At 46.2% G+C, this 27751-nt stretch overlaps 9 protein-coding genes across 9 annotated transcripts; 7 read left to right on the top strand and 2 right to left on the bottom strand.

Annotated features, from left to right (window-relative positions):
* Nucleotides 1–1001: 1001 nt before the first annotated feature.
* BO80DRAFT_420877 (WAPL family protein) lies at nt 1002–3649 on the top strand. The gene is made up of 2 exons (XM_025718475.1): nt 1002–3299; nt 3350–3649. The coding sequence occupies exons 1-2, from the start codon at nt 1173–1175 to the stop codon at nt 3629–3631; spliced, it is 2409 nt and encodes an 802-aa protein (XP_025579997.1). The 5' UTR covers nt 1002–1172; the 3' UTR covers nt 3632–3649.
* Nucleotides 3650–3887: 238 nt separating this feature from the next.
* On the top strand, nt 3888–5295 carry rhbA (Rheb family small GTPase rhbA). The gene is made up of 4 exons (XM_025716490.1): nt 3888–4275; nt 4366–4505; nt 4570–4698; nt 4753–5295. Exons 1-4 carry the CDS (start codon nt 4221–4223, stop codon nt 4990–4992), a joined length of 564 nt encoding a protein of 187 aa, XP_025579996.1. The 5' UTR covers nt 3888–4220; the 3' UTR covers nt 4993–5295.
* A 155-nt stretch (nt 5296–5450) lies between these two features.
* On the top strand, nt 5451–7598 carry BO80DRAFT_420875 (serine--tRNA ligase SES1). Its single transcript, XM_025718474.1, has 7 exons — nt 5451–5727; nt 5794–5864; nt 5937–6098; nt 6158–6579; nt 6649–6739; nt 6790–7158; nt 7214–7598. Exons 1-7 carry the CDS (start codon nt 5595–5597, stop codon nt 7388–7390), a joined length of 1425 nt encoding a protein of 474 aa, XP_025579995.1. The 5' UTR covers nt 5451–5594; the 3' UTR covers nt 7391–7598.
* A 378-nt stretch (nt 7599–7976) lies between these two features.
* Nucleotides 7977–9720, top strand: BO80DRAFT_451278 (D-3-phosphoglycerate dehydrogenase; the record flags this gene model as incomplete). The annotated part of the gene is made up of 7 exons (XM_025721875.1): nt 7977–8278; nt 8337–8644; nt 8694–9283; nt 9338–9380; nt 9432–9490; nt 9544–9625; nt 9692–9720. The coding sequence occupies 7 exons, from the start codon at nt 7977–7979 to the stop codon at nt 9718–9720; spliced, it is 1413 nt and encodes a 470-aa protein (XP_025579994.1).
* Nucleotides 9721–10077: 357 nt separating this feature from the next.
* Nucleotides 10078–12789, bottom strand: BO80DRAFT_490042 (CDC2/CDK family serine/threonine-protein kinase). The gene is made up of 8 exons (XM_025723618.1): nt 12246–12789; nt 12109–12190; nt 11960–12056; nt 11756–11910; nt 11676–11703; nt 11410–11623; nt 11167–11361; nt 10078–11100 (listed from the first exon to the last, which is right to left on the bottom strand). The coding sequence occupies exons 1-8, from the start codon at nt 12353–12355 to the stop codon at nt 10323–10325; spliced, it is 1659 nt and encodes a 552-aa protein (XP_025579993.1). The 5' UTR covers nt 12356–12789; the 3' UTR covers nt 10078–10322.
* A 251-nt stretch (nt 12790–13040) lies between these two features.
* Nucleotides 13041–13264, top strand: BO80DRAFT_344343 (uncharacterized protein; the record flags this gene model as incomplete). The annotated part of the gene is made up of 2 exons (XM_025715272.1): nt 13041–13130; nt 13199–13264. 2 exons carry the CDS (start codon nt 13041–13043, stop codon nt 13262–13264), a joined length of 156 nt encoding a protein of 51 aa, XP_025579992.1.
* Nucleotides 13199–18796, bottom strand: BO80DRAFT_371660 (putative P-type ATPase). The gene is made up of 22 exons (XM_025716489.1): nt 18769–18796; nt 18510–18646; nt 18418–18457; nt 17836–18360; nt 17441–17782; nt 17254–17388; nt 17138–17204; nt 16947–17078; nt 16548–16897; nt 16350–16495; nt 16190–16297; nt 15828–16134; nt 15604–15757; nt 15214–15546; nt 15077–15165; nt 14896–15030; nt 14579–14811; nt 14403–14526; nt 14300–14345; nt 14071–14221; nt 13861–14009; nt 13199–13808 (listed from the first exon to the last, which is right to left on the bottom strand). Exons 2-22 carry the CDS (start codon nt 18596–18598, stop codon nt 13522–13524), a joined length of 3942 nt encoding a protein of 1313 aa, XP_025579991.1. The 5' UTR covers nt 18599–18646; nt 18769–18796; the 3' UTR covers nt 13199–13521.
* A 744-nt stretch (nt 18797–19540) lies between these two features.
* Nucleotides 19541–21775, top strand: nap1 (histone chaperone NAP1). Its single transcript, XM_025718473.1, has 5 exons — nt 19541–19829; nt 19918–19997; nt 20056–20769; nt 20823–21163; nt 21229–21775. Exons 1-5 carry the CDS (start codon nt 19783–19785, stop codon nt 21277–21279), a joined length of 1233 nt encoding a protein of 410 aa, XP_025579990.1. The 5' UTR covers nt 19541–19782; the 3' UTR covers nt 21280–21775.
* Nucleotides 21776–22277: 502 nt separating this feature from the next.
* On the top strand, nt 22278–27687 carry BO80DRAFT_420869 (type V myosin). The gene is made up of 7 exons (XM_025718472.1): nt 22278–22686; nt 22755–22887; nt 22939–23128; nt 23185–27046; nt 27105–27178; nt 27237–27451; nt 27522–27687. Exons 1-7 carry the CDS (start codon nt 22552–22554, stop codon nt 27629–27631), a joined length of 4719 nt encoding a protein of 1572 aa, XP_025579989.1. The 5' UTR covers nt 22278–22551; the 3' UTR covers nt 27632–27687.
* Nucleotides 27688–27751: the final 64 nt, after the last annotated feature.

Here is a 27751-nt window from a genome sequence, read left to right as displayed (position 1 = left end):
GTGTACTCCGTATGGAGTAGTCAAAATGATTTGACGGACAATGTAGGACTCTGCAGGGGCGACTTAGCAACCAAAAGGCTGGTAGATATACTGTAGTCATTGCTGCCTCACAGAGCAGCTTTATTATTACTATCCAAGACCTTTCTAATTGGGCCTTCCTAAAGTACACTATTTAGTTGTGTATACATTCTATGAATGTACTTCGTATAGGTTTAGTGTAGAGCCCATACATACTACTTACTACGGAGTACCTGCCTCATACTTTATAAGCGGACAATGCTGGGGCCCCTTTATGGGCCCGTTCTTGGTCTATATGAAATCCTTTACGTAACGCAAGGGTCCGAGTGGTCATTATGGAGCATACCCAGCCAACTTAGTCTGTAGCTACGCGTGCTGATGTAGAAAGGGAATTCGCCAACTATTTTCTACGACAGCATTGATCTATACTTATAGCCATACGAGCCCCGATGCATTGAGAAGGATGCAATGGTATTCCATGACAAACAACGTCGGATCGAAGGGCTTGTGATCAATAGTACGATTTACTATCACTACCCCCTTTGGCTTGAAAGGTGACTAAGCATGATGGTATAACTAACCAGCTAGCTAGCCAGCAAGTCTGACTTGGCTATACATTGTGTAGGTTGGTCATACCGATGTTGATAGCAGGCTACTAGAACTTAGTTGACAGTAGTTTGGGTACATAATAGCAAGACATTCCCACAATGAACTCCATAGACTCTTGAGATATGCACTACGGAGTACGGAGTAGATAGCTAGTACGCAACAGTATATAAAATAACATTGAAGTGTAAAGTGGCTTTATTGTGATTGGCTACAAATGAAATAAATCATATATATATATATAGTACTACTAGTAGCACTCCGTACGGAGCACGCATGTACCCCGGGGCCATAGATAACCCATGGAAGAACTAAAAAGGTGGGCCAATGCGGAACTGGCAGGTCATTTCCCGAAGCGCCCGACTCCGTGCTCCGTACAAAGGTGGATTTCAGTACCACTTCCCCAACTCAGTATCATCGGTACGTTTGTTATCGTTTGCTACCACGAGATTTGGATGCCACCTTAATCTATATACCAGGTGCCTTGCACTCCACCAAGGTTGAGCAATAATGTGCTGGCCTTAATTTGGTGAAAAGTTTTTGTCAACATGTCGCATAATAATCCAGGCCGAAGAGCTTTGGGGCCTTCTGGCAGTCCAGCCGCGGGGTTCTCTTTTGACATTCAATCGCAAGCGTTCAAAAATACGAATGATTTACACACCACGACTAACAAGCGCGGGGTTTCCACGAGCCAGAATCGAGACCAACAGGCTCATATTCCTTTGAACACACGTCCGCACAGAGCCGAGCCCATCCCAAAGAAGAGGAAATACGCACCCCATCAGCAATTGCAGCCAGGCCTCGACCAAAGCGACTTACGACGTGGCAGCCACATCCCATCTGATGGTCGCGAGACCGTGTATGATGGGGCTCTTTATACAGCACAAGTCCCGGGCAAAGTTGCGGCTGATGCCGATTATGAAGTCGACAATCCCAAAAAAGAAATTCGCCGCCCTCCACGCATATCCGCTAATGATATTAAAGAGCCAGAGTCTATTTACGCTTCATATACACCCGGATTGTCAAGAGCCTTCCATAAGAAACGATTGATCCCAAAGACTAACACCCCAAACCATAGTTTTGCGGGTGAAGTTAAGGGGGATTCACAACAACTGACGGCGGGAGCCGGGCACAATGGGGGAACGGTCTCCAATCGGAAAAGACTAGTTGATTTGCTAGGTGCTACAGCGCACTCGGAGAATACTAGGTTGACCAACCCTGCTTCAGTTGTAGCTGAAAGCAAACATTCGCACAACATCGGAGCTGCACAAGAGGTCAATGTTGCGTGCATAAGGGCAGATGAAGCTCCAGAGCACTTAGGGAAGCTTGACACGGGAAATACTCATGAGGCAGTCACACCGCTGCTGTCTAGATTACGAGGCTCTAGGGTCACCTATGCACGCCAACGGTCTTTCTTGGGTGACCCGCTAAAAAATGAAGCCGCTGAGCATGGTGATGCGTCAGTTTCCTCTCCAGACCATGGCGGAGCAAGACAAGCGCATATAATAGACCCGAAAGCCTCCCGAACTTCAAACACTGATGACGATGAAACTGACTCTAGGCCTGTCCGCAGCATACATGAGCTCAGACAGGCTGGCGATAATGCTCGCTTTCGGGAGTCAGTTGAAGCGATTTTTGAAGAAATTGAGGATCCATTCAACTCACTTTCTGGGATATGTAGTAGCTTGACACAGCTATGCACAAAGCTTCTTGAACCTGCCTTTGTGCGTCGTTTTTCAGAGTATGGATTCAGCGATCGTCTTGTTAGCTGCACAACGGCCAACCGGGATATCCTCACAACATTCCTGGTACTATGCGCATATAGATTGATCTGCCTGAATGGATCCTCTTCACATACGAGTCTGAGATCTTTCTGGGCCAAAATCCTGCAAATCTCTCACAAGCTTCTTAGTGTGAAAGATGATATCTCGGTTCTGGCAACTGGGCGAACCACCGGCCTGTCCAAAGCTGTGCAGGGGTCTTTAAAGAAGGTTCTCCCCCAAATCTCCTCTATGATCTTCGAGCAGAAACCACCCCCTAGGCTTTCTCCTTGCTCAGTAACCCTCTCCTGCATCCAGGCCTGCCTTACTACATTTCTTGAAAAGGGGGATGATACCGGACCATTGCCAGCCACACTAATAGATCAAATCGTCGAGTTGGTCATTTCACAACATGATGATACAAGCTCTATGACGATCCCTGGAAGCTTTCAATTAATGGAAATGTCCTTCTTGATTCTGGAAACTTACTCGATGTTGCCAGGAACAATGCGTTATGATCATCGCAATTCTTTCCAATCGCTTTTTGAACACCATAATAAATTCCTCCATTATGGGCAGTGTGACCGGGATAAGCATATTTCAATGTTATATACCAGGGTGGTCCTCAATCTTACCAATAATGAGCCCTCACTCTGCGAAAACTTTGCTACCCCTGATATGATCTTCGACTTTGTCAAACTTGCCACCACCAGTTCGCCCGGGATACACAAGGATACAAATATGGAGGAAGACAATCCATGCAGTGTTGCGATACTGGCCTTGGGCGTTCTCATCAACTTGTCAGAACAGAGCAAGGCTTCTCGAGCCGCCTTTCTCAGGCCAATATCCGACTCCACATCTTTGCTTCAATCTCTTATACAGCACTTTTCTGCGGGTCTTGCGTTTGCTGACCAGGTAAGATTCATTATAATCTGATGTTGGAAATCTGTAGCTAATGCAGGTAGGCTCGCTCTGTTTCCGAAGTGCATCACAATGTTGTAATTGGGTATTTGTCGATTCTTTTGGTTATACTTTGCCTCGATGCGGATGCATTCACGCAGATTAGAGAGTCGACGTGTGGTAAAGGACTCCCATTAGTCCTGTCAACGGCTGAAGAATTCTTACAATATCATCAAAAGGTCGAGCAAGAATCTCAACTTTTTGAGACTTGGAGTGAAGGTGGAAGTAGGTCTACCACGCACCTGAAGGATATTCTGAGTCAAATACGACAGAAAGCATCCCTGTAGAAATGCAAGACTCAAATTCGTATTATTTCTTTCTTTCCTTTGCTCTCCGATTGCTACTTTACATTTCTTGGTGCAATGGGCTCCTACCACATTCTAGGTCCGTGGGCCATCGAGAGCATCGAGAAAGATAAATAGTTTTCTGTAGGTTATCGAGGAACGGGACTTCTTGTTACTAATCTGTTGATAAACATATTACATATAATTAATTCGAATTGTGGCCTAGGGAACTTTGTGTAAACAAACTATATTTGACTGTCCTGACCTAATGTGATACCTGCTCGTTATGTGTTTTGGTTGCCGTTTGACTTGTTTGCGCTCCAGAATGGCTGTTTGCCACTCTCGGGTGAGCTCATCTGTTATTTGACTGCCATCCCTAGCTTAAGAAAGTGCAGCTTGATCACCAGGTTTAAATTATCGGGGCATCCAACAACCGTGGTTTCTGTGCCGAGATATCTGTTAATGTCCTCAGGTAGCCTATATCTTTCTCACTGTGCTTCAAACACGCAATCCTTAGCTTCATCGAACAACATCTCGCAACCCTTGCTATCTAGTCGGTAGCCACTATCCCACTCCGTATCTAAAAAGAAAGATGCCTAGTGCACCGAAGCAGCGGAAGATAGCTATTGTTGGCAGTCGCTCTGTGGGTATGGATCTCTATCTATATTATGAGCTCTGCTTACTTGACATGCTTTTTCGAGCCCCTATCTTCGCATATTCACTAACACTTCATCTAGGTAAATCTTCTCTTACAGTTCGATTTGTTGAACATCATTTTGTAGAAAGCTACTATCCGACGATTGAAAACACATTCAGTCGAATCATCAAATATAACGGCCAAGATTACGCGACTGAGATCGTTGATACAGCTGGTCAAGTAAGGAGAACACAAGAATCGGTGCCAAACTGCTGTTTACAGCAGATGGCTAATTCTGCAATAGGATGAGTACAGTATATTGAACTCGAAGCATTTCATTGGAATACATGGATACATCATTGTCTATTCGGTGGCTTCTCGTCAGTCGTTTGACATGGTGAGAGTTATACGGGATAAGATCCTAAACCACCTTGTGAGTATCTATGCTTGAAATTGCCTTAATATGCAATACTAACGTGAATAATAGGGTGCTGATCATGTGCCCCTTGTACTCGTCGGAAATAAGAGCGATCTCAAGCTTGAACAACGCCAGGTGTCGCTGGATGAAGGCCGCCAGCTGTGCGAGGAATTCAATTGTGCATTTACCGAAGCTAGTGCTCGCCTCGATTACAATGTTGCGAAAGCGTTTGATTTAATGATCGGGGAAATTGAAAAGTCGCAAAATCCATCGCAACCCGCAGGAGGCAACAAATGCGCTGTAATGTGATTCAAGGCCTATTTGTGATGTAACGGGATCAAGTGTCCGACTGGGCGGCCTGGAAGATGGCTACGCTACTGTTAGATACAACCTCCAAATATTGGAAAGGTCCCATAGGTGTCTATCTCCTTCAGTTGTTATATGTCTGGATTCCTGCATGTTTGTTGTTGCCTACTGGTGCAGATGTGAATTTTCTATGGCGCTCAATTTCCCTTCCTATTTTCTGTCACCAGTCTAATTGTTACATTATTTAATACCTTTCCCCAGTCCAGGCCATGTTATGAGAACCGCCATTAAATCAAACAGTAGTGTTTTAATCATAGGGGACTGTTTTATGAGTCAACCTTTCACAGGACCACCAAATGCAGACTGTGCAGACTGTAGAGCTGCCCTGCCCGCCCACCGCGAATTCCACTTATTGGTATACTATACCCAATCGGTCAAGCCCCTAAATTTCTACCCCTCCATTTGATCCTAACGCCAACAGAGTTCTCTAGCCCCTCTCTCCTATTTATCAACAAACTGTCCTCCCCCGCGCCAACTGACAACTGTTTTCTGTTCACTCTGATTAAGTTTTCACGTACAACTACTTGTATAGTACAGGAAGCAACATGCTCGATCTTGCGGACTTCATCAGTGACCGCGGTGGAAACCCAAACAAAATCAAAGAAAGCCAGCGGAAAAGATACGCACCGGAAACTGTCGTTGATGAAGTTCTCGCCCTGTATGAAGAGGCGCGGCGCGGTATGCTACATTCGTTCAACCGCATACATTTACATAGTAGAATGACTGATCATGAACGTACTGTAGCACGTTATGAGGTTATGCAGATAAACTCCCAGCTAAATGCAGTTCAAAAGGAAATCGGCAAGAAAAAGAAGGTTCGCTGGCCAAACCCCGCTACTCTAATAATTTGGGCCAGTGGCATTCTCCTAACCTGGTGTTTCAAACAGAATAAGGAAGATGCAAGTGACTTGATGGAGCAAAAGGCCGACCTGGAGAAGCGCAAGAAGGATGCCGAGGAACTCGCTCTCCAAAAGGAAAAGCAGAGGGACGGTAAAATCCGAACGATCGGTAACCTGGTTCATGAATCAGTCCCCGTCAGCAACAATGAAGTAGGTGTTGCCCTCGGTGAAAGGGGAGAGGCTCCAATTGACCGAATCACCATGATTAGGATGACAATGCTGTAATAAGAACGTGGACGCCAGAAAATGTCAAGGTTGAGAAGCGCGACTGCCTTTCTCATCATGAGGTACTCACACGTCTTGATGGATTTGACCCAGAGCGTGGTGTCAAGGTGGTTGGTCACCGCGGTTATTGCTTGACAGGCTATGGCCTTTTTCTCAATCTCGCACTCATAAATTATGGCCTGGAGTTTCTGTGGGGGAAAGGCTACAAGCCCAACCAACCCCCGCAATTTATGCTCAAGGAAATGATGGCGAAAACAGCACAACTTGAACAATTCGACGAGGAGCTATACAAGGTCACAGAAAGCGAAGATAAGTCCACCGACAAGTATCTCATTGCTACCTCAGAGCAACCGTTATCTGCTCTTCATGATGGGGAATGGCTGCAAGACAAAGATCTTCCAATCAAGTGAGTTGTCGCTGCATTGTCAGCGTCTGATTTTTGGTTCTCTTTCGCCTTGGGCTAATCTCCACGCAGGTATGCTGGGTACAGCACATGTTACCGGAAAGAGGCCGGTGCCCACGGTAAAGATGCATGGGGTATCTTTCGCGTTCATCAGTTCGAGAAGGTGATAAGCTCTGGACCACAAGTGGTGTATGTTAGCTTACCTTGGCGCAGATTGAACAATTTGTTCTCACAAAACCCGAAGACTCTTGGCAGGCATTTGACGAAATGATCGCAACATCGGAAGAGTTCTACCAATCTCTTGGGCTGCCGTACCAGGTTGTGGCTATTGTTTCCGGGGCATTGAACAATGCCGCCTCGAAGAAGTATGACCTCGAAGCGTGGTTCCCATTTCAAGGGGAGTACAAGGAACTGGTGTCCTGTTCCAATTGTACAGACTACCAATCCAGGGCGCTTGAAATTCGTTATGGCACGAAGAAGGCTACTGATGTAAAGAAGTCCTATGTTCATGCTCTGAATGCGACTCTGTGTGCTACAGAGCGTACACTATGCTGTGTACTCGAAAACTATCAAACTGATGATGTACGTCCTGGATTGAACATATATTCATATTTGGCAGTGCTGATAGACTTTCTAGGGTATTATTGTGCCGGAGCCTCTGAGGAAATATATTCCGGGCGCCCCTGAGTTCATACCATATACCAAGGAGCTGCCGAAGGACAGTACTTCTAACAAGTCCAAAGCTAAGCAGACTTCGAAAACTGCGAGCGGCTCAGAAGAAACTGCGAAAAAGCTGGAAGGCCTTCAGGTTTGAGCGTGGTCAGTCTAATGTCATTAGACACGACGAGAATGGTTAATGGGCCAATGGCTACTTATTTGGGCATGTCAGCCAGTGAAAGGAGTAGTGGGGGGACCCAGGCACTCCGATCGGCGGATTATATCGGTTGGGACACATGATATAAAGTAGATGAGGAAAATTAAATAAATTGCATGAATATAGAGGCTAATGCTGTCTTGGGTCAACTGCCTGATGAGGCATTCCCACAGTACCGTACCTTGACCATCCTGTAAGAGGCAGAGTATAGAGTAAATAGGTGTGTCCCAGGACATTTAAGTTCATTTGTGTGAAAGCTAGATGGGAAGGATATTTCGGCCCCGCCCTTGCTTGCCCCTCCGCAACTGTTATACCATGTGATGACTCAAAAAGAATATAACACCATAACTAGTCAAAGAAATTGTGGAACACCGCTGCTCAAGTCCGGTTCCGGAGGACTTAAAACTCAGCCCCTTCTTTTGTGACTCTGGACTTCGCTGTTTAATCACCGGTCCTTCTTCAAAATATATCTCCTACCTTCTACATTATACTCTTCTTTGTCATCTTTCTCTATAGGAGCTTCAAAATGGCTACATCTGCAAGGGACATAAAGCCCCATCAAGATGCCTCTCAGAGCTTGAACTTCTCCACCTCTCCCACTACTTCTTTTCAGTCTGCGCCCTCCAGTCACGGAGGATCAGTGTTGGGAAGCCGCACAATCCCTCTAGCCAATGCGAAACACTTGAAGCCCTTCGCCACGGAGGATATCAAGGTCCTGCTTCTGGAAAACGTTAATCAAACCGGCAGGGACATTCTCACCAAACAGGGTTATCAGGTGGAATTCCTCAAATCTTCTCTCCCAGAAGATCAGCTCATTGAAAAAATTCGGTTAGCAGCCTAATGTCTGTTCTTAACGTTTCTACTGACTTCGTTCGCTCATGAATAGGGATGTACATGTGATCGGAATCCGTTCGAAGACAAAGCTGAGTGCTCGTGTCTTGAAGGAAGCCCGCAACCTCATTGTCATTGGTTGTTTCTGCATCGGAACCAACCAGGTTGACTTACAATATGCAGCCGATCATGGTATTGCAGTTTTCAACTCGCCGTTTAGCAATTCTCGGAGTGTTGCCGAGTTGGTTATAGCTGAAATCATCGCCCTTGCCCGTCAATTGGGTGATCGTTCCAATGAGATGCACAACGGAACGTGGAACAAAGTCAGCAACAAGTGTTGGGAAATTCGCGGAAAGACCCTTGGTATGCCCTTCATCAGTCACTGTCAGCTGTTGGCTAAACCTCATGTTAGGTATAATCGGTTATGGCCATATTGGCGCTCAATTGTCGGTTCTAGCAGAGGCCATGGGTATGTCAGTTATCTTCTACGATGTTGTTAACCTTATGGCTTTGGGTACTGCTCGCCAAGTGCCGACCCTCGAAGGTCTTTTGTCCGAGGCAGACTTCATCACATGCCATGTTCCTGAGCTTCCAGAAACACGGAATATGATAGGACAACGCCAATTCGAACAAATGAAGACTGGTAGTTATTTGATTAACGCCAGCCGAGGGAGTGTTGTAGATATCCCTGCTCTAATCCACGCTATGCGGTCTGGCAAGGTTGCCGGTGCTGCGCTTGATGTCTACCCCAATGAGCCTGCTGGCAATGGTGATTATTTCAATGAAGGCCTCAATGAGTGGGCGACAGATTTAAGGAATCTTAAGAATTTGATTCTCACTCCGCATATTGGTGGTAGCACAGAGGAGGCGCAGCGTGCAATTGGAATTGAGGTTGCGGAGGCCTTAGTGAGATATGTTAATGAAGGCACAACACTGGGGGCTGTTAACATCCCGGAGGTTGCTCTGCGGTCCTTGACAATGGATGAGCCCAACCATGCCCGGGTGAGTAATGGCAATTTCGTGCGCTATTTCAACGATGACTGACTGTTCCTAAAGGTCATCTTTATTCATCAAAATGTTCCGGGTGTACTACGGAAAGGTAGGTACACTGAATCTACACTGACTTGTCTGCCTTGCTGATGAATACCAGTGAACGAAATCCTTGGCGATCACAATGTCGACAAGCAAATGACTGATAGCAGAGGTGATGTATGTGTCTATTCCTTGACGGCTCTATTGGACACGGGGCTGACCATGTTCAGGTGGCCTACCTAATGGCTGATATCAGCAACGTCGACAATACGACAATCAAGGATTTATATGAGAGGCTTGAGAGCCTCGGATGTATGAAATCACTTTCTTCACTTTTGATGGACACCTCACTAACTGATATTCCCCTCCGAACTTTAGCTCGAATCATGACCCGCATCTTGTACTAAAACCTGGTAATTCTGCCACGCCAACCTCTCTGTCATGAGGATTGCAGCAATACCGTTCCAAGCGAACAAAAGGGATGGAAGAGAAAGAAGGACTGATACAAGTGATTACATCAATTTTCCAGCAGATGTCCCTCAACGGTACTCATCCGGTGCAAAAGCAAGGCTTGGTCTGTATGCACTCAGGTGTAAATGGTTTCAACCTCCGAGACCGGCCTGTAATTAATTAACGGGTTATCTACTTTGTTACAGATTTATAATTACCGGTGTAGTACGGAGTACTCCGTACTCCATAGATAAGGGGCCTACAGGCGCTAAGTTGATGTCACTTCGGAGTATGGAGTACGGAGTCAATTTATTCCCTTAAATCTTCAGAAAGATGTAATTAACGTCTTAGCACTGACACGCTATAGAATTCCCAGAAGTTCGATAGAGGACAGTGGACACTACCCTCAGCCGCTTAGTTGAGTATTTTGATCATTCTGTGTGAAGTAACCTGGACTCATGCTTTTATGTGGCGGGTAAGAAGACTTATTCCCCAACTATTGAGAATACTAGTACAGAGACTGCAGGGTGACACTTAATCCTTTAGCATACGAGACTAGTCATCTGCGATGGAATGCCCTAGCCACATCACGAGGTCCTTCTCTTAAGTTAGGGCTCCGGCTTCTTCGTCTTGGAAAGTTCTCTCGCGAAGAGTCCCTGCGCATGACTTGATGGGCCTGGTCATTGTTGAGTTCGCGTCGATCCATACTGTTATTCGAACTGTGATCCCTTTCCCAATGACGTTCGCTTCCATCATAAATTGGAACATATGAGTCTAGGTTTCCTTCAAGCCGTCCTCGACCCTGGTGATTCCTGTCTCGTCCCACTCTGCCTATATTGCCCGAGGCCCATGTCTGGTGGTTTGATGTGGGCGGCCGAGGTGGTAGCCCACTCTTATGCCAAGGTCCTTGGCTGGGCTCCTCCACACCTGTTCTCGACCGAGCTGTATGCATCTCACAGTTGCGATTCTCGAGAGAGCGTTGTTGAGGGACTCCCTGTGTTCCACTGTTCCAACCCACACGGATGGCGTTTGGAAGGCGACTATTTTTACCATCGACGCCCGTTTTGTTTCCAGAGCTTGTTGCCCAGCTTCCGTTCGGTCCACCGATTCCTATAGAGCCCCCTGCGGGTGCCGGTGGTGGCAAAGGTGCTCTTTGACCACGGAACCTTCTCCTATCAAGCTCGTGGGAGTCCTCAAAAGAAGGCAACTCACCGGGCCGCGCAGGAAGTGGTGGGCTAAAAAAGTAAGGATGTTTCAAAGCATCCATCGCATTAATTCGTTTCCGCCAATCGAGCTTTAAAAGCTCACTAAGCAATGATATCGCAGTGGCACTTTGACTGCTCATATGTTAGTTCTTCCAATTTTTTCACGGTTGGTCTCTTAAAGGAGGGATTTGACAATACTCTTTAAATATTTCGCATAGATTGCCCGGTCTGTTCCCAAAATTCTTCACACCCTCACACCCTGGTAGTAAAGTCCACCCTGGCATGCTTTCTTCTGTAGGTGAACCTACGAGATCGAAAATTAGTTGCGCCTGATTGAGATCGTTATTGCCAGCCAGAATCGGCTTTCCCTTGAACATTTCGCCGAAAACGCATCTGTAAATATTAGACAAACTTGTCACGGAATTTGGCCATTTTATTTACCCGACACCCCACATATCTATTGCCGTCGTATACCGCCGGAGTTGAAGAAGCAGTTCGGGAGGGCGATACCATCGGGTCACTACGAGCGTAGTATAATCCCTTCTCGCTTCGCCTCCGCCCTTACCGGGCTGAGGAGGGGGTTCTTCGTATGGTCGAGCCAACCCGAAATCAGCAATTTGAAGTATGCCCTTATTGCTGATGAGCAGATTGGCAGCTGTTGGGTTGTTAGCCGAAATTTTCTGCTTTGCTGTTGATGGTACACTGGCCTTTCATATCACGGTGCAGAATACGATTCTATCACAAGTCAGGACAAACCCTCAAGAGCGTTTCTCGCAAGAACTTATACCTCGTGCAAATACCTGAGTCCCTCGAGGAGTTGAAGCATATAACACTTGATTTGAGCCTCAGTGAAATGAACAGCCGGATTCTCTAGGAGGCCCGAAAGATCATGTTCCATATATGGGGTTACCATGTACATGCTTGGTTTCTTACGTCCTTCCCCTGTGCTCGAATAAGCGCAGTTACAAATGCGACAGGGCGTCTTGCTTACCTTTACTCCGTTCTACTGCCATTTCTCTAAGATGTAGAATATTAGTGTGAGACAGCATTTTTAGAAGTTTGATCTCACGAAGAGCGGTTATGGGGAACTTCGAGTGAATCAATTAGCCTGGGCTAATGTGGTATTCCTGGTGGTCTTACCCCGTCTCTTTCATTGTGCATGAGTATCTTTTTGAGAGCAACGATGGTATTGTCCTTTTTTGATCTTGCTTTGTAGACCTCACTGTGGGAATTCAGTACGACAGCCCATGGCTTTCTTTTGGCTTCCCAGTACCTACCCAAAAGTACCTTCACCAAGTTTACCCAAGAATTCAAAATCGCGGATACTAGTGCACCCACGGAACCTAGTGTTGCCATTGCTGTCTCTCTCGAGTGATACTAAGACCATTTTCTGCCAACACTCTGCTTCTCACCAAGAGTGATCATAGGTGAATAAGAATGTAAATGGTGGTATGATGTAGGGGCACGTAATTTCTTTGCCCATCTGATGTAAACCTAGACGGAGCTGGAGACTAGGTACGAACTGTTAGTGCAAGAGCAACGGAGAAGCTGTGAATTTTCGACCACTGCGCGCCTCCTCAGATGGGGTAGCGCTGCGGCTGAAAGTCTCGCGGTGCCAAAACCCGTAATATTGAAATCAGACGGGTGGTTTGTATTAAGAGAAGGATTGTGAGTATTCAACAATATTAGCTGAATGGTAGGAAGAAGATCAAAGGAGTGTTTTAAGGCAGTATAAGAGGCTGTTCTGTAGCTGGTGTTAAAGCCTCAGGTGTCATAGTGCTTTGATGAAGTGAAGTGAATATACCGTATGACTGTTATTGCATGAGTCGCAACTCAGGTACGAGTTCTATCATGGCTTCTGTTATCCGGGGCAGAGTCCTTGGCATCACGTGACATTACCTCTTATCTGCTTCTACTCCGTACCTTCCCAGCAGATGCCTAATTCTCAGAGTCATCGACAATTCTACATAGCGGTGGGCCTTGTTTCTTGAGTCTCTGGACTACTGAAAAGTATGACGCTGGTGTTAAATAACTGACATCTTCTCTTTCGGGCTAACATGCATTGAATAGAAATGGCTGCAAATCACCCAATTCATATTCATCCGGCACGACCTCTTTATCGCTTCACGGCGACTGCGTTGGGAGCGAGCATGTGGTTCTTTGTACGGGTCTCACGCAATTTTTGTGTAATGGGCCATGCTAACAATAAAATTTCTTTTCGGAGTCGCAGTTGATGTACAGAGCTAAGAAAGACGGTCCTGCCCTGTTGGGTTGGAAGCATCCTTGGGACCATTGACCGCATAATACACTCGTTCCTGAACATGTCTAACTCTTTGGTCACGAGTGGAGGGGTTTGAGTTAGTTGGCGGGTTTCGTTGTATAATCTCAAGCAAGTTAATTCCACAAAAACCACGCACTTTATGCCGTGACTCAAGGAGTCAATGGAAACAAAAACTATGGTGGTCACCATGACGGATATGTGAAGAAAACAATCAGATATACATATTCAAGTGGAAGAGGCGCCTCTGCATTTGCTTAAAATATGACCTTCTTTCAACCTTGCATTTCCTCGAGGAGTACCTTGTACTGGCGGCGCTTTTTGGGGTGACTTGGTCGCAACGCCGTGTACATGCGCCCCAGCGTACGGGCCAATCTAGGGAATAGTTCTCTTTCTGCCAACCAAGAGAACAAGAAGCTCATAACGGCGAGCAGCAACAGCCACCATGCGAAACTGTCCGGCAGATATGTCAACTGCATAAAGTGCTTCAGCCATTGCGATGGTTTGAAAAGCATGTAGCAGGAAATCATTAAATCCACAATTATCATGGAGAGGAATGGTTCTATATATAGCTGTTAGTAGAGTGACGACCGGACATGCGAGTGGGGACCAACTGTTAGAGCTCATCGGTTTTCGGAAAGGCGGCCCAACGCTAAGAACAACGCTTGATAAAATGTATTGGAAACTGGAAACCAGGAAAAGCACGGTGTTCTCAGAATTCTCGATATTGCTCTCCTCCAAGTCTACCTGAGGAGGCTGGAACCTGAGATTGAAATCAGCAAGGGCTTTGAAAAAGTATACTTACAAGAAAGCAGGCCACACACCATGGCTGTAATTGGACGGTCTGGAACGCCACGAGCTGGGTAAGAACACATATTGTGATTTGGCCCAGTAGCGGAACCAAAACTTTGCGCGACACAAGGTCGGCAGTTGGTCGTTTCTGAGATAGCACTGGGTACGGACTGGTCCATCCCACTGGCGAGAAGTCAGCTGTATGTTTGCCGCGGTGTTTTGACACTGGAACCACATCCATAGTCTAGCAAAGACACTTACTGAAGATAGCAATTGGCAATATCAGACACAAGTCAATGAAGAGGAACTTCCAATGGTCTGTTAGTGAGGAAAAAGTTGTCTTTGAGGGAAGCGGAAATATCACCTGGAAGTCTCCAAGATTTGACGCCGATGCATATAAGAAACTGACAGTCGAAAACTGGATTGCCGAATATAGGCTCATGTACTTGAAGCAGCAGAAGCTCGTGACCAGGGAACCTCGACCTTCCCTGTTTTTCTGTTAGATGAATTCTCTGATGCATCACAGAAGGTATTTAATACCTGATCAGCGTCGGAATACAAGATATGTCAAAGCGACGGCTTGTGAATGGAGCAGCAACCGAAGCTTCAGCATCTGATAAGGAAACGCCAACATCAGCGGCCTTCAACGCTCCGCAGTCGTTTGCACCATCGCCACAGAATCCGCAGCAGTAGTCAAGGGATTGAAGCTTTTCCACAAGCTCGTGTTTCTCGTCAGGTGACATCCTCGCGAACACTTTGCCACGCACAAGCATCTGCAAGCACGATCAGGACGGGTTTCCAAAAAGCCAGACTAGCCCGAAGTAGGTTTTTTTGCAGATAGATGAGATGATACACACCCTCTTTATAAGCGTTTCGCTTCCAAAATCGACAATCCACCTAAATACCTCGCCGCTAATAGCAAGGGAATAGTTGCGAAGGCTGCAAGCATTGCCCGGTATAGATAAATCAAGAGCCGTCGAATTCAGTGAAGGCTTCATGTCATTAGCCGTGGCCCCTATATAAAAGATGGTGGCGTACCATGAGAGTGCTTGGATTAAGCTTCCATGCTGGATTGTCTACACTTTCCCAGCAAAGAGAAGCATCAGCGCCATAATCCTGAGGATGGCCTAGTTGAAGGGTTAACTAAGAATAGCGTCCTATTGAGCACGGCTTACCTTGTACGAAACGTGGAATGAAACACTGTTCATCTCCACTAATCAGACCACATTCGCGGGCAACACTGACTGCAGTGAGGATATTGTCGCCTGTGCACATAACGTTGCGTATTCCTGCTTCATTAAGCTCTGAAATAGTCTCCGCAGTCGTTGGCTTCAGTTTGTTTTCAAAGATGATGAAGCCAAGGAACTCTAAGTCACACTCAGCATCAGCACGGGTCATCTTCTGGACTCTCATCCAGCTCAATTTTGGCTCATATTTGGCCGCACATGCGATGACACGATAACCTTTATGGGTGTAATGACTTAGAAGGTCATCGAAATCACGTGGTACTGAGAATATTTTGTGTCAGCTTCAATATGTAACTCAAGCCGAATTGGCATACTTACAGCTCCCTGGAAGACATATGGCTTTCACGCTTTCTGGTGCACCTTTCACATAAGTGCTAGCACCATTGTCACCATATTGTCGCACAATTACACTTGCTCGCCGAAGATGTGATACAAATTCGAAGCCACGCAAAATACCGAGTTCTAATGGCACCTATGTTTAAACACTCAGGATCAGTATCAGTCACCTGAACACCATTTCGGCATCAAAAGGGAGTACTAACATGCAGACTGGCTTGCTCACAGCCGCCGGCATGGCCTGCAGGAAGGGGTGGTCTCGCGATCGACGGCAATATGGCCTCAGAATCCAGTTGTTCAGTATGCCCCCCGCCCTCTTCATAGGACCAACCAGTGAACTGAAACATCTTGACATCTAAAGGGTCCCCTAGAAGTTCACCGTCCACAATTCTCAAAGAGTGACATGTTGCCATGGTGAAAAGGGTGCTGTTATACCTGCTTGTGCCTCGAATGCCGTCTGTAGGAGACGTTGTTGGAAAATCGAGACAAAGCTTAGGAAGTAAGTCTGAAAATCTGTCAAATCAGAAATGGTCAGCAGGTACGTCATATAGTATGCACCTGTATGTACCTTTTGTTGTGATCAACAATACGCACTCCGAGGACATCCAGGCCATCTTCTGTAAGGGTTCCCGTCTTGTCGAAACATATCACATCTAGCTTGCCCCCTACATTGACCCTAATGAAGAGCTTAGCACAACCTACCTTGAGACCTTTGGGTTATACCTTACCTCTGTGGGCTGATACAAAATATCTTATGCGCCTTGAGTCGTGAGAGGGCAAAGTTAGTTCCAATACTTAGCGTGGCTGGCAGAGCCGGAGGCACAACGATCGTGATCAAGTCGAGTGCTCTGACAATGATTAGGTGCCATGAGAGCTGGAAATTATTAGCCACCATAAAATATGCTTGGTTTCCAGGCCAGGCTTACCCCAAGGTGGATGAAATTAACAAACGAGGCCACAAATCCCAGAATAGCAATAAAGGCCATAACCGATATATACCGGAAGGAGTCTCGATAGAAACTGAATCCAGAAGGCTTCGGGAAAAGCATCGATCGAACAAGGGCGCCTTTTGTCGTCAAAAACCCTGTTCTGACGACGACTGCCAAAGCAATAGCTTCATCATCATCAACACCTTGTGGACGACGTGCCCGGATTACTTTCGTGCCACTGAATAAGAAATGTTTCGCAAGCACGGGGTGGATTGAGGGGGCGCTCAAATCCAAGTAATTGAGAGCATCGTCCGTTAGCGGGACTTTGGAGACAGGAACAGATTCACCTATGCTTTTGTTAGGTTCTTAGTGGATACATTAAATCGGGCATCGCACCTGTGAGCATGCTCTCATTCACAATACAGTCACCAGAGAGTAATATACAATCACAGGGAACATGATTCAGTGACGGGTCAGAGAATTCAAAAACATCACCAGGAACAAGTTCCCGGGAAGGGACAGATCTCCCTGCCATGGGATTTTCCTGTTAATCATACAAAGTTTGCCCGGATTATTTTAAAACTTACAGAAGCCATTTCTTAGCACACGGATATCACACTCAAACAATGAAATTTGCCTTAGGCGATTCATGGTCTGAGATTATTAGTAAACAGGCACATCGCTTTAATGAAGGTCCGCATACCGCTTTAGTCTCTATTATAGTAGCACTTATACTAATGACAGAGATGAGGAATATGCAGACTGCATAATAGTAATACTGATCGAGTGACCAAAGGACAAGACTGGCGAGCTGGAAAATATAGAATGGGTGAAAAGCCTGAAACTGTAAGTATGTCAATGCAATCATTCACACGTCGTTTATCAAGTACCTCATCCATAAGCAGTTGAATAATAGGTTTTTGTTGGATATCAATGAGGTTCTTGCCAAACACCTGTTCGCGGCTATCCCGGTCATCGGCATCCAATCCAGCTCTCATTCCTTTCGCATTCGTCCAGAAAGGGTCTTTCCAGTCATTGACCAAACAGAATTTGTCTTCAACGGCGTGATAGAAGAGGCGGAGATATCTATAATCGATGTACCGCAACCTAGAAATAGTAGGATCATTGTCTTCGTCATAGTTATGATATTCGGCGTCGGCAAAGACTGTTGAAAGAGGACGACCGTATTCTTCATTAAGAACCGTGTAAATGCCAAACTGATTCCATTGGTCCTAGTTCAGACTCAATAAAAGGGAGTACCGGCATCATTGATTAGCGTACTTACCTCAACTGCGACCCATTGGCACACTTGAAGAGGGGCAGGCTTTCCCAACAAGCGGACTCGGTATCTTGGAAACCATCGAAATAGGAGATAGAAGAATCCGAACGATAATACACATAGTGAGTAATATAATATCAGGCCAGCGAGGCTCGTCGAAAACCCCGCAATAACGACAGTCAAGTCTTCTAAGACGATGTGGACTTTTTGGCTTACTCTTTTGTCCCTTTTATGGCCTTGAGCATGAGACGAAGCTGATAACGACCGCTGCAAAAGAGGATCTTCAGCAGAGTCTCTAGAGTAAGATGGACGTTTAGAGGATCTGATTGACTCGTTCGTCACACTAACTCCAAGATCAGGCATGTCGTCAACATCACTCTCGGCATCTATGGCAGCTTCGTTTGGCCACTCTATGTGATCTTCATCTTCCTGAAAATAAGTAAAGCTTGCGATAGAGTCTTTCCTATTCCGACGGTGAGAAAAGGAAACCACGCTGGAAGGGATACTCTCTGATATCGGCCCATCATATATCTATTAAAGTTACATTGACTGTCCTGGGTTCTTCATCAATATAATTGACGAACGCACCTCATTGCGAGCCATTTCGACATCTGAAATAACACTATAGCTAGGAAGCCATCAGTAAGACCCACAGTAGAATTGTTTTGGGTGCTAAAAACCTGCTTCTCATGGAGTTGCGCCGATGGTCAGTTCCAATGAAAGGCATAGGAGGCTGGGTCTCCATTGGTGGATGCACATTGTTTTCCATGTTGATAGAGATGCCTTCAACTTGCTTTCGGATGCCTGGTGTAACTCGCTGTGGAAATATCAGTTTTGTTTATAATGACATCAATGGGCAGCCAATGGTGACAAGAGAGACTATGCGGCTGTTTTCATTTCCAGTGATCCCACTCCTGATACTTTTGAGCACGGGCTTACAGCCAGAATCCAGGTTGTGTCGTTTAACTAGCTGCATTTATATGCATGGAGAAGACGGAGGGCTGGAAGGCGCAATTGAGGACCGACTCACTTACTGTCTTATCATCACGTGATAGCGTGAATGGCGGGATCCTATCTGATATGATGTAGCGCGTAAATTACTCCGTACCAATGATCCAACTATCTAGGGATTCCAACCTGCTCTGTTATATTAGTCATAGTCACTGATTTGGTGAAATAGTGGATAACCAACCCATGTTCCATGTACTGTAATTCATGCATGTTCAAATTTTTTTGTCTGATGTCTGAGTACGGAGTACAAGCGACCCTCTCCCAGTGCCCATTGATCTTTGAGATGTACGTTATACGGAGTACATACTATGTATATCAATTGTAAAACCATCAGTGATTACTACTAGTGGAAACAAGACGATATTATTCTACCCCGTACTACTCCGTACAGGCAGTAGCTATTTTGTGAAATCTACTAACAGTCCGCTCTAGAATGTTACAACTACATAGCCCAGCAGCGACAGGACGTTCCAGGAAGTTGTTTCAAGTAGTAGCAACTTTCGAGTGAAGAAAAAGGTGCAATGCATGTTTACCAATGGTATTATGTTAATATGTTAAGGCCAAGAGAAAAGGATACATGTGAGTATGCTAGAAGGAAAACTGGACTCAAGCTGTTTGTAAGACGTATAATCTGAGATTATGGCTACTATCTTTCTATTCTTTTAATTGAGATAAATATTTGTTTTAAGGGATGATACAACACCTTTTGTCTGCCGGCACCAGTAATTGACACAGTATTGTTGGGAGCTTTGAAAAGTTCTCAACAGCCAGCGCCCCCGTCCCGCCAAGCCCCTCGGCCCAAGGGCGCTAAGGATCCCACCAAGCCAGTATTCCAGACCTCGCAAAACTGAAGCGTATCAAATTCTTCCTTAACTCTCTTCGACAAACCCCTCGGCCATCTCGTATCCTTGTTACGTTAATCCCTTGAAAACCATCAACACTATGTCTGAGCCCATCAGGAATAAGAAGGCGGATTTCCCTGTGGCGCCGTAAGTATCCCTTCTTCCTGAGCTTCCAGCTCTACCAAAATTTGCCGCATGCCATGTCTTGATTTCTGATGAGATGTGACCGCTACAGGACTCCACAGAACACTCCGGCCAACAATGCTCCTATCTCTTCCCATGCTCAGCAGCCTGGAATCGCTAGCATTAAAGAAGGTGAACTCAACAGTTTCCTTGCATTGTGCCTCTTCTATCTAACACAACCCAAATCTAGAGTCTCTTGACCATGCTACGGCGGCTTCCCTGTTTGCACGCAACCCTGGGCTTGTGTCAATGATCCAGGGGAAATTGGGATCCCTTGTTGGCCGTTCTTCAGGCTACATCGAATCCTTACCCGTCTCAGTCCGCCGGCGTGTTGCTGGCTTGAAGGGTATTCAAAAGGAGCACGCCATATTGGAAGCTCAGTTTCAAGAAGAAGTCCTGGAACTTGAGAAGAAGTACTTTGCGAAGTTCACTCCTTTGTACGCGAGACGTTCCACGATAGTTAATGGAGCTGCGGAGCCTACGGATAAGGAAATTTTGGCGGGACAGGGTGATGAAGAGGACGAGGACTCTAAAGATGAGCCCGAAGCCACCAAGGATGAGGACCAAGAGTCATCAGTCGCCGGTATTCCCGAATTTTGGCTTTCGGCTATGAAGAACCAGATTTCTCTCGCAGAGATGATTACTGAACGGGACGAAGATGCCTTGAAGCATCTTGTCGATATCCGCATGGAATATCTCGATCGCCCAGGCTTCCGCCTTATCTTCGAATTTTCGGAGAACGCCTTTTTCACGAACAAGCTCATCTCGAAAACCTATTACTACAAAGAAGAGAACGGCTATGGTGGTGATTTTATCTACGACCATGCTGAGGGCACCAAGATCGATTGGAAGGCTGATCAGGATCTCACTGTCCGCATTGAGAGCAAAAAGCAGAGGAATAAGAGTGAGTTTCAGCGCAGTCACTGTTGGACGAACCTTGTTGCTGAACTCCTTTAGATACGAAACAGACCCGGGTTGTCAAGATTACCGTTCCCACGGAGTCATTCTTCAATTTCTTTTCTCCTCCGCAGCCCCCGACGGATGATGATGATACTGTTGCTACTGATATCGAGGAGCGACTTGAACTTGATTACCAGCTTGGCGAAGATATCAAGGAGAAGCTCATACCTAGAGCCATTGACTGGTTCACGGGGGAGGCTCTTCAGTTTGAGGAGTTGGGCGATGACATGGATGAAGATGAATTTGACGATGAGGACGACGAAGATGAGGATGAGGAGGATGATGATGATGAGGATAGGAGATCCGACCGGGACGTTGACGATGACTCTGAGGAAGAGGTGCGCATCTATCATTACCTGATCACTTATTCTTTACCATTTTGTGCTTGCTAACCACAGAACAGGATGGTACCTCGAAGCCGAAGAAGGAGGCAGCGGAATGTAAACAAAGCTGAGCATGTTCGTAGACATGCATGAAGGAAATCAAGCTTGTAACAGAGCATGCATTACCCAGCTTTTTGACGCCTAGCCCTTTGTGGTGTCTCCCTGCTGTCATTTTCCTGTTCCCCCTTTCCCCCTTTCTCCACATTATTTACAATCTCCTCGCCCTTGGGTCCTTCTGACGTTTCCGTGCCTAACTAGTGATCTGGCCCCAGATTGTCGTTTTAATGTCCCGGGAAGCGCTTCTAAGGTGCAATCAATCCATTGGCGTTTCCTTGTGTAAGGCACTCTGCGCATTTCTGCTCTTATTATTTGAACTAAATTTCTAATTACTTTCCGTCCTTAACTGCGTCCAAGCAATGATGTGAATTATGAACATACTTCGGATTTAGTTCGATGAGTATGCGCAGGCCATCTGTCCGCTTGATTCCGTGATGGTTGCTAGATTAAAAGAAACAACCCTTATCTATAGTATCATAGCCGTTATTATACAGTCTTAAGCATCGGGGTGTACTGTTGCCAATAAGACCCTAGAAACCCTTTATATGTATTTATTGACGAAACTAGCAGTGTGTACGGAGTACGGAGTACACCGGTGGTAGACAGCATGCTTAAATCTCGGATTGTTTGTCATCATTTTGAAGGTAGTTACGATATCAAAGCTAACTAACTAATCACTAGTGTCTTCTCACCGCCTGTTCTGTCCCCATGTTGTCATTGTAACACAGTGGGCTCAAGTCTTCATGCTTTGCAGAGAATATGTCTGAAAACTCAGACTTGCAGCTGCATATGTACTGATGAAATTGTCCCTTTTGAGTAACCTTATACTTATACTTAGGTCATGGAATGTCCAAATAAATTGCAAAGAATATTTCTTCATGATTAACTGTACGGAGTACAGAGTGATGTCCATACTTTTTTGGCTCTTGGCGTTGGTGCTGACAACTGTGGGGTTGTGTCGACAAGTGGCGCCGCTCTCCAGGCGCCGCTTCAGGGGTTGCGGCTCGGTAACGCCAGCTGTTAGCCAGTTCAGTAATTTCTCCCTGAAGTGAAGCATGATGCCTGTTTTTGACTTATAATCAAAGATTAGAACCCGCCATTGCCTACCTTCGGATGGAATTGTTCCGCTCGATTCGACTTTAACTGATTGTCCTTATTCCTATCTCCTCACTAGATGCCTTTTAACATCGATCATTCAAAGAGATCCTACGAACGTCCTGCATAGGTTTGCTTGCTCCAGTCAAAATCAAATATAGGAGGACAACAGTTTCATACAACATAGCGCAATGGTACACAATTACGAGGTCGGAACGAGGGCCTGGCAACCCGATCCGACCGAGGGATGGGTTGCATCTGAAGTCAAAGAGAAGTTGGTCGAGGGGGATAAAGTGCAACTCATCTTCTTGATGGAAAATGGAGAGGTTTGTATACGATTTCATCAGTTTCTGGAGACAGACACGGCAGTCCACTGACGGATTTATGCACGAAGACAAAAACTCTGGAAACAACCCAGGCCGAGTTGCAGGTAGACAACAATCCAAAACTGCCTCCGTTGATGAATCCTGCTATGCTCGAAGCCAGTGAAGACCTTACGAATTTGTCCCACCTGAATGAACCAGCTGGTGTGTGTGTCTTTGAATCCAGGATTATGGCTGTTGCTGAGTACCTCGAAGTTTTGCAGGCTATAAAGCTACGTTATGCGCAAAAGGAAATATATACATATAGTGGAATTGTCCTCATTGCTACCAATCCCTTTGCTCGGGTTGATTCACTCTATGTCCCGCAAATGGTGCAAGTATATGCTGGAAAGCATAGAGCATCCCAAGCGCCGCACCTGTTCGCCATCGCCGAGGAAGCCTTCGCGTAAGAGCTGCTCTCTTATCTGGTCCCTTTTTGGTTGCTTACAGATTATCGTACAGTGACATGCTACGAGACGGGAAGAACCAGACAATTGTAGTTTCTGGTGAATCGGGTGCCGGGAAGACGGTGAGCGCAAAGTACATCATGCGTTATTTTGCCACACGGGAGTCTTCAGATCAGCCCGGGAAGTATACTACTAGTCGAGCAGATGCAATCAGCGAGACCGAAGAACAAATCTTGGCCACAAATCCCGTCATGGAAGCTTTCGGCAATGCCAAAACTACTCGCAATGATAATTCTTCTCGTTTCGGAAAGTACATCGAGATTATGTTCGATGACAGGACCAATATAATTGGCGCCAAGATACGAACATATCTTCTGGAAAGATCCCGACTTGTGTTTCAGCCGCTGAAAGAGCGTAATTACCACATATTTTACCAACTTGTTGCCGGTGCAACGGAACTCGAAAAACAAGAGCTTGGCCTTGCATCCATTGAGGATTTCGATTATCTCAACCAAGGTGGAACCCCGACGATTGATGGCGTTGACGACAGGGCTGAATTCAATGCAACAAAGAAATCCTTGAGCACTATAGGGGTCCCGGAGAAAACGCAAGCCGAAATATTCCGGGTGCTCGCTGCTCTGTTGCATCTGGGAAACGTCAGAATAACCGCCACAAGGACGGACTCGAGTTTATCTCCCTCAGAACCTGCACTTGTTCGAGCTTGTGAGATGCTCGGGATTGACGCTAATGAGTTCGCAAAATGGATAGTCAAGAAACAGCTGATTACAAGAGGCGAGAAAATTACATCCAACTTGACTCAACAACAAGCCACGGTTGTTAGGGATTCGGTCGCTAAGTTCATTTATTCCAGCCTATTTGACTGGCTTGTCGATAAGATCAATCGCGGTCTGGCAACCGATAGCATTTTGAATAAGTTCAAGTCTTTCATCGGCGTCCTGGATATCTACGGATTCGAGCATTTTGCGAAGAATTCGTTTGAACAATTTTGCATCAATTACGCCAATGAAAAATTGCAGCAGGAGTTTAACCAGCACGTGTTCAAACTCGAACAAGAAGAATATGTGCGAGAACAGATAGACTGGACATTCATTGACTTCTCAGATAACCAACCCTGTATTGACTTGATTGAGGCAAAGTTGGGTATCCTATCCCTTTTGGACGAGGAATCTCGGCTGCCCATGGGCTCGGATGAGCAATTTGTGACCAAGCTGCACCACAACTTCGCTGCAGATAAACAGAAGTTCTACAAGAAGCCTCGATTCGGCAAGTCCGCATTTACGATATGTCATTATGCAGTTGATGTAACGTACGAGTCCGACGGCTTCATAGAGAAGAACAGGGACACTGTTCCAGATGAGCATATGGAGATCTTGCGGGGCTCCTCCAATGACTTTGTGAAAGAAATTCTGGATACGGCTGCTGCTGTTCGTGAGAAGGATTCGGCATCTATTTCATCCAAGCCTGTTGCTGCCCCGGGCCGAAAGATTGGTGTTGCTGTCAATCGCAAACCAACTCTAGGAGGCATTTTCAAGTCATCCCTGATTGAGCTTATGAACACCATTAACTCTACCGATGTGCACTACATACGCTGTATCAAACCTAATGAGGCCAAAGAGTCTTGGAAGTTTGAAGGGCCAATGGTTCTCAGTCAGCTGAGAGCCTGTGGTGTCCTTGAAACTGTCCGGATTAGCACTGCTGGGTATCCTACGCGTTGGACCTACGAGGAATTTGCAATCCGATATTACATGTTATGTCACTCATCGCAATGGACGTCAGAAATTAGGGATATGTGCCATGCCATTTTACAGAAGGCCCTCGGGGACGGTACCCAGCAGAAGCAAGATAAGTACCAGCTGGGTCTAACGAAGATATTCTTCCGGGCAGGCATGCTTGCCTTTCTTGAAAACCTTCGCACTTCCAAATTGAATGAATGTGCGGTGATGATTCAAAAAAATTTACGATGCAAGTATTACCGGCGCAGATATCTCGAAGCTCGTGCCTCTATTCTCACGACTCAAGCTCTGGTAAGGGGATTCCTGGCCAGGCAGCGCGCAGCCGAGATACGGCAGGTCAAGGCGGCTACGACAATTCAAAGGGTATGGCGAGGACAGAAGGAGAGACGGAAGTATAATCGAATCCGTGCCAATTTCGTTCTTTTCCAATCAGTCGCAAAAGGTTTCCTCTGTCGACAGAGTATCCTGGACACGATACATGGCAATGCAGCGAAAGTGATACAGCGGTCATTTCGTTCTTGGCGACAACTGCGTGCTTGGAGGCAGTACCGCAGAAAAGTGATCATTGTCCAGAATCTCTGGAGAGGCAAGGAGGCCAGAAGAGAGTACAAGAAGCTTCGCGAGGATGCACGAGACCTCAAGCAGATATCCTATAAGCTGGAAAATAAGGTGGTCGAGTTGACCCAGTACCTTGAGTCCTTGAAGCGCGAAAACAAATCACTTAATTCGCAACTGGAAAATTATGAGACTCAGCTGAAGTCATGGAGAAGCCGTCATAATGCCCTGGAGAATCGATCGAAAGAACTACAGGCCGAAGCCAATCAAGCTGGTATCACTGCCGCTCGGTTAACTGCCATGGAGGAAGAGATGAACAGGTTACAGCAGAACCATATCGATGCACAGGCAACCATCAAGCGTCTCCAAGAAGAAGAAAAGGTTTCACGGGAATCCATTCGCTCTGCGAACCAGGAGTTAGAGAGACTTCAACAGTTGAACTCCGAGGCTGAAAATGAAAAGGCGTCCCTTCGTCAGCAGATTGTGGACCTCGAAGAACAACTGGAGATTGCGAAGAGGGTTGTGCCCGCAAATGGCATGAACGGAGACCAGCAGAATGGTGGGCCTATACAGCCACCCGCCAGCGGCTTGATAAATCTTGTTTCTTCCAAGAAACCTAAGCCCAAAAGACGGAGTGCTGGAGCTGAGAGAATTGACATTGATCGTTTCAGTGGGGCTTACAACCCGAGGCCAGTCTCGATGGCCATTCCCAGCTCAGCTATGGGACGTCAGCACTTTTCAGGGAATGCCTTTTCTCCGGGATTAGATTCCGTTGAGGTAGAGCTCGAGAACTTGTTATCTGAGGAGGACGAACTCAATGAGGAGGTGACTATGGGTTTGATACGCAACCTGAAGATTCCGCTACCCAGCTCCACCCCGCCGCCCACGGAGAAGGAAGTTCTATTCCCAGCTTACTTGATAAACTTGGTCACTTCCGAAATGTGGAACAATGGGTTTGTGAAAGAGTCCGAGCGTTTTTTGGCCAACGTGATGCAGTCAATTCAACAAGAGGTTATGCAGCACGATGGCGACGATGCCATCAATCCCGGAGCTTTTTGGCTATCTAACGTTCACGAAATGTTGTCTTTCGTTTTCTTGGCCGAAGACTGGTACGAAGCACAGAAGACAGATAATTTTGAGTATGACCGTCTTCTGGAGATTGTGAAGCACGATCTCGAAAGTCTCGAGTTCAACATATATCATACATGGATGAAGGTGCTGAAAAAGAAACTTTACAAGATGATTGTACCGGCTATCATCGAGTCTCAATCCCTTCCTGGATTCGTTACAAGTGAGACAAACCGGTTTCTTGGGAAGCTCCTGCCTTCCAATAACAACCCTGCCTACAGTATGGACAACCTTCTCAGCCTCTTGAACAATGTCTACAAGGCAATGAAGGCGTTCTATCTTGAAGAATCTATCATAACGCAGACTGTCACTGAGCTCCTTCGCCTTGTTGGTGTCACCGCTTTCAATGACCTTCTCATGCGGAGAAACTTCCTCTCATGGAAACGTGGTCTGCAGATCAACTACAACATCACCCGGATTGAAGAGTGGTGCAAGAGCCACGATATGCCGGAGGGTACACTTCAGCTGGAGCATCTCATGGTAAGAAAATCATGCAATTCACATATGGGTGCTTATCACTGACGTTGAGTCATTGCAGCAAGCAACCAAGCTTCTTCAGCTCAAAAAGGCCACTTTGAATGACATTGAAATCATCCAGGATATTTGTTGGATGTGAGTTTGAGATCTTGCCTTGTTCTCTTGACATTCATGCAGTGTTGACGCTATTTAGGCTCTCTCCAAACCAAATTCAGAAACTCCTGAATCAGTACCTGGTGGCTGATTATGAGCAACCTATCAATGGCGAGATTATGAAAGCTGTGGCGTCTCGCGTCACCGAAAAGAGTGACGTTCTTCTTCTGACACCTGTTGATATGGAAGATAGTGGTCCGTATGAGATTGCGGAGCCACGTGTTATTACAGCTCTGGAGACATACACACCGTCATGTAAGTCAAGTTGGTTAACAATAGGCCGATTATCGCTAACTTTTATTTTCTTTTTCTTTTCGAATTGTAGGGCTCCAGACACCACGACTAAAGCGACTGGCTGAAATTGTTTCTGCCCAGGCAATGGCTCAGCAAGAGAGGCTGGAGATAACGGAAGGCGGCACAATGCCTATGGATTAGTGCTTGTACATGAGAATTAGTGGACTTTCAATCCCTAAAGAAGCCATGACGAGGAGTGTATCCTGTTGACTATCCTGTACCTTTGTAAGCACCCGGGTGTGTAAGCACCCGGGTGTGTAA

Source organism: Aspergillus ibericus, assembly GCF_003184845.1.
Source record: "Aspergillus ibericus CBS 121593 unplaced genomic scaffold BO80scaffold_2, whole genome shotgun sequence".
NCBI lineage: Eukaryota > Fungi > Ascomycota > Eurotiomycetes > Eurotiales > Aspergillaceae > Aspergillus > Aspergillus ibericus.
Note: the sequence above shows the minus strand (reverse complement) of the source record. Positions and strands in the feature narration are given on the sequence as shown.

Bases quoted from the DNA above. Each gene is read 5' to 3' on its own strand.
- BO80DRAFT_420877 (XM_025718475.1), top strand. From the start codon at position 1,173: ATGTCGCATAATAATCCAGGCCGAAGAGCTTTGGGGCCTTCTGGCAGT. The intron at 3,300-3,349 runs GTAAGATTCATT...TAATGCAGGTAG, and splicing joins GTCTTGCGTTTGCTGACCAG to GCTCGCTCTGTTTCCGAAGT.
- rhbA (XM_025716490.1), top strand. From the start codon at position 4,221: ATGCCTAGTGCACCGAAGCAGCGGAAGATAGCTATTGTTGGCAGTCGC. The intron at 4,506-4,569 runs GTAAGGAGAACA...ATTCTGCAATAG, and splicing joins TCGTTGATACAGCTGGTCAA to GATGAGTACAGTATATTGAA. The intron at 4,699-4,752 runs GTGAGTATCTAT...CGTGAATAATAG, and splicing joins ATAAGATCCTAAACCACCTT to GGTGCTGATCATGTGCCCCT.
- BO80DRAFT_420875 (XM_025718474.1), top strand. From the start codon at position 5,595: ATGCTCGATCTTGCGGACTTCATCAGTGACCGCGGTGGAAACCCAAAC. The intron at 6,580-6,648 runs GTGAGTTGTCGC...ATCTCCACGCAG, and splicing joins GACAAAGATCTTCCAATCAA to GTATGCTGGGTACAGCACAT. The intron at 7,159-7,213 runs GTACGTCCTGGA...TAGACTTTCTAG, and splicing joins AAAACTATCAAACTGATGAT to GGTATTATTGTGCCGGAGCC.
- BO80DRAFT_490042 (XM_025723618.1), bottom strand. From the start codon at position 12,355: ATGGTCTTAGTATCACTCGAGAGAGACAGCAATGGCAACACTAGGTTC. The intron at 11,704-11,755 runs GTATAAGTTCTT...GACTTGTGATAG, and splicing joins GACTCAGGTATTTGCACGAG to AATCGTATTCTGCACCGTGA. The intron at 11,101-11,166 runs GTATTGTCAAAT...ACATATGAGCAG, and splicing joins CTATGCGAAATATTTAAAGA to TCAAAGTGCCACTGCGATAT.
- BO80DRAFT_371660 (XM_025716489.1), bottom strand. From the start codon at position 18,598: ATGGAAAACAATGTGCATCCACCAATGGAGACCCAGCCTCCTATGCCT. The intron at 15,031-15,076 runs GTACGCCACCAT...AATGACATGAAG, and splicing joins TTAATCCAAGCACTCTCATG to CCTTCACTGAATTCGACGGC. The intron at 14,010-14,070 runs GTGTGTGGCCTG...TTTCAATCTCAG, and splicing joins ACCGTCCAATTACAGCCATG to GTTCCAGCCTCCTCAGGTAG.
- nap1 (XM_025718473.1), top strand. From the start codon at position 19,783: ATGTCTGAGCCCATCAGGAATAAGAAGGCGGATTTCCCTGTGGCGCC. The intron at 19,830-19,917 runs GTAAGTATCCCT...TGACCGCTACAG, and splicing joins GCGGATTTCCCTGTGGCGCC to GACTCCACAGAACACTCCGG. The intron at 19,998-20,055 runs GTGAACTCAACA...ACCCAAATCTAG, and splicing joins AATCGCTAGCATTAAAGAAG to AGTCTCTTGACCATGCTACG.
- BO80DRAFT_420869 (XM_025718472.1), top strand. From the start codon at position 22,552: ATGGTACACAATTACGAGGTCGGAACGAGGGCCTGGCAACCCGATCCG. The intron at 23,129-23,184 runs GTAAGAGCTGCT...ATTATCGTACAG, and splicing joins ATCGCCGAGGAAGCCTTCGC to TGACATGCTACGAGACGGGA. The intron at 27,452-27,521 runs GTAAGTCAAGTT...TTCGAATTGTAG, and splicing joins GGAGACATACACACCGTCAT to GGCTCCAGACACCACGACTA.